At 41.5% G+C, this 8,211-nt stretch overlaps 1 protein-coding gene across 2 annotated transcripts in view; it reads right to left on the reverse strand.

The window, feature by feature from the left end:
• The window catches only part of VCL (vinculin), a 150,142-nt gene that overhangs the window by 38,274 nt on the left and 103,657 nt on the right, over positions 1-8,211 (reverse strand). For both annotated transcript variants that reach the window (XM_003783541.3, XM_003783542.3), the window contains exons 9-10: positions 2,476-2,629; positions 1,020-1,195 (exon numbers count right to left, since the gene is read on the reverse strand). In XM_003783541.3, the coding sequence (XP_003783589.1) occupies positions 1,020-1,195; positions 2,476-2,629 (330 nt within the window). The remainder of the gene's footprint in view (positions 1-1,019; positions 1,196-2,475; positions 2,630-8,211) is intronic.

The following is an 8,211-nucleotide window of genomic DNA, read 5'->3' on the forward strand; positions in this document are numbered from 1 at the left end:
GTTGTTTGGTGGCCGGGGTTGGATTCGAACCTACCAGCTCAGGTGTATGTGGCTGGCACCTTAGCCGCTTGAGCCACAGGCGCTGAGCCTGTTTTGTCTTTTTAAAGAGAGAAAAGAGCCACTCACGGTGGCTTACTCCTGTAATCCTAGCACTCTCAGAGTCTGAGGCAGGTGAATTGCCAGAGCTCAGGAATTCAAGACCAGCCTGAGCAACAGCAAGACACCTCATCTCTAACAACAACAATAAATATAGCCATGCATTACAGCGGGTGCCTGTAGTCCCAGCTACTTGGGAGACTGAGACAAGAGGATCACTTGAGCCTAAGAGTTTGAGGTTGCTGTGAGCTATGACACCATAGCACTCTACTAAGGGCAACAAAGTGAGACTCTGTCTCCAAATAAAAGAGAGAGGAAAAAATATCTATCCAAAGAAGAAAGCAACACTACTTTTCCATATAATCAAAGTAGGTACCCTAAAGAGAGGAGGCTGTGTTATGAATGTTGTTATAGGAACAATCACCTAGGAAATATAATTTAAGGATCTTTGATAATTGCTATTTATAGAATAACATTGCTGGGGGAAAAAAAAGGTAACTGCTTATGCCTCTTCCCTGCCCTACACACACAGGAGTCTGCATAGCGAGCCACAAAAACTATTTACTCCTATGTCTGTGGAACAGGTGAGTCACAAACATGATAGAGCAGGGAAAGTCCTCGTGTAGAGATTTAAAAACATATTGCAAAAAAAGGAGTTCAAGCATCCTATATTCATTAATTTAAAATCAAATGACTAGCAATAAATCATTTAAACCTCAGTTATATCACTGATATAAAAGAAGTAATATCTGACCTAGTCATGTCACACAGAATCAATGAGAATATAGCAGAGGAGAATCATACATGCGTTTAGCCTAAGAGAATTCAAATATGTATTTTCTTAGGGAAGAAAAGAGAGAAAGGGAGAGGGAGGGGAGAGAGAAAAATATATTAAAGGTCAATTTAAGGGATTAAATACATACTGTCTTCGTAGATCTGCTAATTTAGAAGTCAGAGCAGATATTTCTCCAAGGGAACGTAGAATGTCATCTCTTTCTTTAGGATCATCACATAATTCTGCTATTTTCCGAGCTTCAGCCAAAGCTCCTCGAATCTGTTCTTCTCCTTCTGGTCCACCATTTGGATCTGCTAGCCAATTCTAGACACACACACACACACACACACAGTGAGAGAAGAAGCACGCAATGATCTACTCGTGAACCACATTTTATTAAACATAACAAGGCCACCAAAAACACTCCTAAAGAAATCACAAGGCAGACCCGTAGTCATTTTTATAAAGCTCGTCCTTATCATTGAACAGAGGCTCTTACCTCAGGGAAGATCAAACCATTCCCTCATCTTTCTCAAATCCATTTTTTAATCCTCATTAGAACAAGGTATCCTCCCAAGCTTTATCTCATCTTTACATTAACCACATCTTGTTAGTTCTTCAGTTTCTCAAACATTTGAGCAATGCTTGAAAATCACTTACAGTAGGAGAAGCAGAAAACTTTAACCCTTTAACATTCCTAGGACCAAACCTTCTGTGAACTCTGAGACAAGGAATAGTTTTTGTTTGTTTATTTGTTTTTTGAGACAGAGCCTCAAGCTGTCCCCCTGGGTAGAGTGCCATAGCATCACAGCTCACAGCAACCTCCAACTCCTGGGCTCAATCGAGTCTCCAGCCTCAGCCTCCCAGGTAGCTGGGACCACAGGAGCCTGCCACAATGCCTGGCCATTTTTTGGTTGCAGCCGTCATTGTTGTTTGGCAGGCCCGGGCTGGATTTGAACCCGCCACCTTAGGTGCATGTGGCTGGCACCTTAGCCACTTGAGCCATAGGCGCTGAGCCGACAAGGAATAGTTTTGTTTTGTTTTTTGAGACAGAGCCTCAGGCTATCCCCCTGGGTAGAGTGCCATGGCATCACAGCTCACAGCAACCTCCAACTCCTGGGCTCAAGCAGCGAGTCTCTTGCCTCAGCCTCCCAAGTAGCTGGGACTACAGGCACCCGCCACAATGCCTGGCCATTTTTTTGGTTGCAGCCATTATTATTGTTTGGCGGGCCTGGGCTGGGGATTCAAACCCGCCACCTTAGGTGTATGTGGCTGGCGCCTTAGCCGCTTGAGCCACAGGCGCCGAGCCGACAAGGAATAGTTTTAACGTTCTGTAACCTGTATCAGGAAGTGGGATTCTCCTGGTACTCGCTTTCAATTAATTAAAGTCTTGAAAATTAAGATCTTTAATCTCAAAATATAGATAAACATTAGTCTAAACCTGTGGTGGTAAAGGAGGTGTTAACATCAGCAACTGCTGGGAATCAGTCATCATTTAGAAACAAATACGTGTATTATTCAGCCACAGATTAGGATATTTATGGATATTCATTTCTCATTCTCTTTTCTTCCCCACCCCGCCTCCTGAAAATCATCACCACTACCTGAGCAGCATCAATCTTCTTGGCAATGCTCTGCTTTGAGTTTGTCATGGCTTCCAGCTTACGAGCTGCATTTTCCACTTTTGCTGTGAGCACATCCAGGCCCTGAGATACCTGCTGGGCTTTCTGCATGGCCACCGGTGAGGATCCTTGTCCTCTGCTCAAAACAGACAGATATTGTCAAGGTCCTTTCCCAAAGACCTAATAACATAATACTCCTAACACCACAGTACATGTTAGTTTTGTTAACATCCATGTCTTTTTCCTTTTCACCAATAAATCTAGGATAGTACAGGAAAAACAAACAAAGCATGACACACAGACCATCTACTTTCTCTTTTGCTTATAAAAATACACATCAGCTTCATGGAACTAAGCAACCACTTTGAAGACCAGGCCAGCAAATTTTCGATAATTATTCTCAGTGGAGTGCAATGGATCACGCCTATAATCCCAGCAATTTGGGAATTAGAAGGCAGGAGGACAGCTTGAGGCCAAGAGTTCAAGACCAGCCTAGGCATCATAGCGAGACCCCATCTCTACAAAAAATTAGCTGAGCATGGTGGCTTGTGCGGGGAGTCCCAGCTACTCGGGAGGTGGAGGTGGAAGGATCACTTGAGCCCAGGACTTCAAGGTGCTAGGAACCTATAATTACACTATTGTACTCACTACACTCTAGCCAGGGTGATAGAGCAAACAAAAATATTCTCTTGGTGGTGATTACATAATAACCAAATCTAAACTTCAGTGAGAAAATGTACTTGTGATCTTATTGCTATGCAGGGGCTTTGTTACCATAGTAAGATATACTTTAGAAGTAGCCTAGGTGGTGGTGGTCACACTTAATCCTAGCACTCTGGGAGGCTGAGGCAGGAAGATCCCTGGAGCTCAGGAGTTCAAGATCAGCCTGAGCAATAGCAAGACCCCATTTCTACTAAAAATAGAAAAAAATAGCCAGGCGTTATGGTGGGTGCCTGTAGTCCCAGCAACTCAACAGGTAGAGGCAGAAGGATCACATGAACCCAAAAGTTTTAGGTTGCTGTGAGCTGGGCTAATGCCATGGCACTCTATCCTGGGCCACAGAGTGAGACTATATCTCAAAAAAAAAAAAAAAAAAAAGAAAGAAAGAAATAGCCCATTAAATTGTCTTATTTAAGGGCAAGTATACATTGAAAGTGTTTCTGAAGGCCGCAAACATAGCATACCCCACTGGGACCAAGCACATCTGTGTTCAAATTCTCACTTTAGTCCTTATAGAGTCTTATTTCCAATGTTTAACTTCCTTGGGCTTCAGGTTTTTAACGTATACTCTGAAGGTAAGTAAAAACACTTGCCCTGATTATTTAACAGACTGCCTTCCAGATTAAGATAATATACTTGAAAACACTTTGGCAATAAAATACAAATAAATAACCTACTATTACTGAATTTAATGAACCTAATGATAATTTTAAATGTCTACCATCTAATTCTAGGCAACCTATAAATATCAAAATTAGTATTGGGGGGGGGGAAGCACATGGTGAAAAGAAACCATTGTCTGCCATCAATTTCCTAAAAAACTAATTTCATTATTTTCCTCCCTCAGAAATGGTATACTGTTACTACCAAAGATGATAAGAGTTAGTGGAAATGTGTTTTCTCCTTGCAAGCAACTTTCTAAGTCATAAAGATTTGCTATTATTATACAAAGTCAGATTTGTTTTCCTTTTTTGAGACAGAGTCTTACTTTGTCGTTCTGTCATAGCTCACAGCAACCTGAAACTCTTGGGCTCAAGAGATCCTCTTCCCTCAGCCTCCTGAGTAGCTGGGACTATAGATAGCCACCATGATGTCCGGCTAATTTTTTTTTTTTTTTTTGGAGACAGAATCTTATTATGTCACCCTCAGTAGAGGGCCAGTGCTGTGGTGTCACAGCTCACAGCAACCTCAAACTCTTGGGCTTAAGCAATTCTTTTGCCTCTGCCTCCCAAATACCTGGGACGACAGGTGCCTGCCAAAACGCCCAGCTATTTTTTATTGCATTTGTCATTGTTGTTTAGTAGGCCCAGGCTGGGTTCAAATCCACCAACCCCGGTGTATGTGGCTGGAGCCTTAATCACTGAGCTATGGGCACCAAGTCATATCTGGCTAATTTTTCTATTAGTACAGATGGGGTCTAGCTCTTGCTCAGGCTGGTCTCAAACTCCTGAGTTCAGGCAATCCACCCACCTCCGCCTCCCAGAGTGCTAGGATTACAGGCATGAGTCACGGTGCCCAGCTCAAACTCAGATTTTTTTTATCCACCCAGCCCAGTAAATTCAATGATAAGAGTGGCAAATTATCATTTGGTAGAACAGCATGGCTGATCATCCTAATCAGAGCTTCAAATTTTAGGATGAACTGCAAAATGTCTTTGTTTCCATTGCTAATACAGAGTATTGATCTGTTATCCATTTATCTATCCTTTTCTTAAATCATCTCTGTGTTTGATCTATACCAATACTTGATGTAATGAACTCAGTACATTTATTGCCAGGTATATAAAAGGTATATACGCCTTAATACTTAGACTTGAAGCCTTTCTTTTTACATGGCAGAAGAGCAGAAGACTTTTAAGAAACCTACTCCTTATGATTTAATTTAAAAAGCTAGCAATTCATGACCAGGGATCTTTTTGGTATAAGAGCCCAACTATGAAAAAGTAAAAATATTTATGGGCTACAAATTGTATTCATTCAAAATAAAAAGTTTATTGAGTCCCATGTGGGGAAAAATATATACTTACAACCTGAAAAATACATGGCTGAACAGAAAAATATCAATGAAGAAACTGTTACTCCATTTCAGCCATTAAAATGTTAAGTAGCTGAGTATATTAAGAAGGGTAACAGAGAGAGAGGGAGCTTTCTAATCTCTCATCGTGAAAGGATACTCCAGGGAAGCAGGCCCATAGCTACTCATCACTGATCCAAGCCTTTTCTTTTTCTAGATTAATGGTCGGTCACATATAATAACTCCCTCTTTCTCTTCCTCATATTCATCTCCTTCTAAACACATGAAACTTTGTATTTGAGAATTCCAAGTGAAAACTGTCTACCACACTGTGAAAAGGCTACAGAGAAAGGGCACAAAAAGTGAAAAACCAGAAGAGCCAAGAATCTTGTCAAACTGCACTGGCATTTTTCCGAATGAGAACAAAACTACTTTTTGTCCTTTCTACAAAGTTCTTGTCATGCTCATAACAGGGGGTTTTGCTTCTCAGCAGAAGGCAAGATTCACCGAGCTCAATAAGATCACATTTATTTGAGCTGTTTCTTCTCTTCAAGGTAGAGACTCACTGTGAAACCCCGGGAGCTCCCAGGGCAACAGTGCTCCACGAAGCTCTGGAAATTATACATAATACTGGATGGGCATGTTTACATGCATCTTTTCAGGTAAACGTGAATGCTTTCAACAGATTATAAACATGATTTTGGTCTATACAAAAGTAAAGAACCATTCTTTTAAGATCTGTATTCTTTTTTTTTTTTTTTTAATTGAGACAGAGTCTCACCTTGTGGCTCTCTATAGAGTGCTATGGTGTCTTAGCTCACAGCATCCTCAAACTCTTGGGCTCAAGTGATTTTCTTGCCTCAACCTCCCAAGTAGCGGGGACTATAGGTGCCCGCCACAACAACCAGCTATTTTGTGTTTGTTTGTTTGTTTGTTTAGCAGGCCTAGGGCAGGTTCAAACCCACCAGCTACCTGGTTCAACCCTAGTGCTTGTGGACAGCACCCTAACTACCGAACTACAGGGCACCCAGCCAAGATCTGTATTCTTAAGTCTGTTGCATTAATACTTTGAGATGCGGCATAATTGTGCACAACATATAGGGGAAAGCTTCTGAGCACTGTTTGGATGGAGACCCTACATATCTCAATTATCTCAAGATGTTTCAAGACATTCTCAAAGCAAAATTATCTATACTACTGTGTTCTCATACTTCAATTTTCCTAATGCCTATACCACAAAAATTCTATAAAAATGAAGATTTTTAATCCTAGCACTCTCGGAGGCTGAGACTTGCTTTGTTCAAGACCAGCCTGAGCAAGAGTGAGATACCACCATCTCTACTAAAAACAGAAAAATTAGCCAGGCCTGGTGGTGTGCCCTATAGTCTCAGCTACTGGGGAGACTGAGGCAGGAGGACCACTTGAGTCCAGAAATTTGAGGTTGCAGTCAGCTATGATAAATCACTGCACTCTATCCCAGGTAACAGTGCAAGACTCTGTCTTGGGAAAAAGAAAAAAAAAAAAGAAGGCTCTTTTTCATTAACTCTATGGATGAATTCTAAACAAATTTATATTATACTGTGTTTTCTTAATAACAACTATGTATATTTAGTTTATGGGTGGCGAATTTCTAAAAGTCAAGACTTGAAGGTAAAAGGAAAGTAAATTATGAAATCAAATAAATAATGACAAAATTAGTGTGAAAAGAAAACAACTTTTATTGATTGATTGATTAAGACAGGCTCTTACTTTGTTGCCCTCAGTAGAGTGCTGTGGTGTTGCATGCAGCTCACAGCAACCTCAAACACTTGGGCTTAAGGGATTCTCTTGTCTCAGCCTCCCAAGTAGCTGGGACTATAGGTGCCTGCCACAAAGCCCAGCAATTTTTTAGAGACAGAGTCTAGCTCTTGCTCAGACTGGTCTCCAACTCCTGAGCTCAGGCAATCCACCCACCTCAGCCTCCCAGAATGCTAGGATTATAGGCGTGAGCCACCTGTGCCTGGCAGGAAAACAACTTTTACATGAAGAATGAAGTCCTTTTAAATTATCCGGCCCAGAGAAACATTAAAATGAGATGGCAATCATGTCCTATTCTCCACTTTGGGCTACGTATTCATCTCTTGAAACTGCTTACTGTGGCTACAAGTAGCTGTCCATTAACCTAGCAAAGCTGCACTGGACATTCTATAGTTTAGCAATGTACGGCCAGTCACCAATTAATGTTATTTCCATAAACCAGTGAGAATTCTTGACAAAAAGCTTTGCTTCACCCCACTTTCTGCCTCCCCCCCTTTTGCTTTGAAAGTCTGCTTGTAACAAAGGCCAAATGGAGATCATATCCAAAGCTACTTGGGTCTGAGCCTCCACGCAGCTGTCCTTTCTTTGCCTTAAGCAAACTCTTTTTTATTTAATAAGGTCTTGCTCTGTTGCCCAAGCTAGAGTGCAGTGGCATGATCGTAGCTCACTGCAACCAATCTCAAACTCCTAGGCTCAAGCAATGCTCCTACCTCAGCCTCCTAAGTAGCTGGGACTACAGGTATGCACCACAATGCCCAGCTACTCTTTCTATTTTCGGCAAAGATGGGATCTGGCTCTGGCTCAGGCAGGGCCATTCATTCTGTTCACACCCAGAATTGCTTCAATTAGTCAAAACAATCAGAGGATGAAGTGTCTACAGGTACGTGCCAGCATGCTCAGCTAATTTCGGGGTGGGGGGGTTGTAGAGACAGTATCTCACTATATTGTCCAGGCTAGTCTTGAATTTCTAGCTTCAAGTGATCCTCCTACCGTGGTCTCCCAAAGCACTAGGTTTAAGTCATTGTATTCAGCCTCAAGTAAACTCTTTGAATTATATTTTGTGCTTCATCCTCTTCCTTTTAGGTTGACAACACAAACGCACACAAAAAAATCCCAGAAATTACCAATTTAGAGGATAATCTATGTAACTGATTTTTTTTTTTTTTTTTTGAGACGGAGCCTCAAGCT

The sequence above is a fragment of the Otolemur garnettii genome, unplaced genomic scaffold, assembly GCF_000181295.1.
Source record: "Otolemur garnettii isolate 467f Iridium unplaced genomic scaffold, OtoGar3 scaffold00008, whole genome shotgun sequence".
In the NCBI taxonomy this organism is placed as follows: Eukaryota; Metazoa; Chordata; class Mammalia; order Primates; family Galagidae; genus Otolemur; species Otolemur garnettii.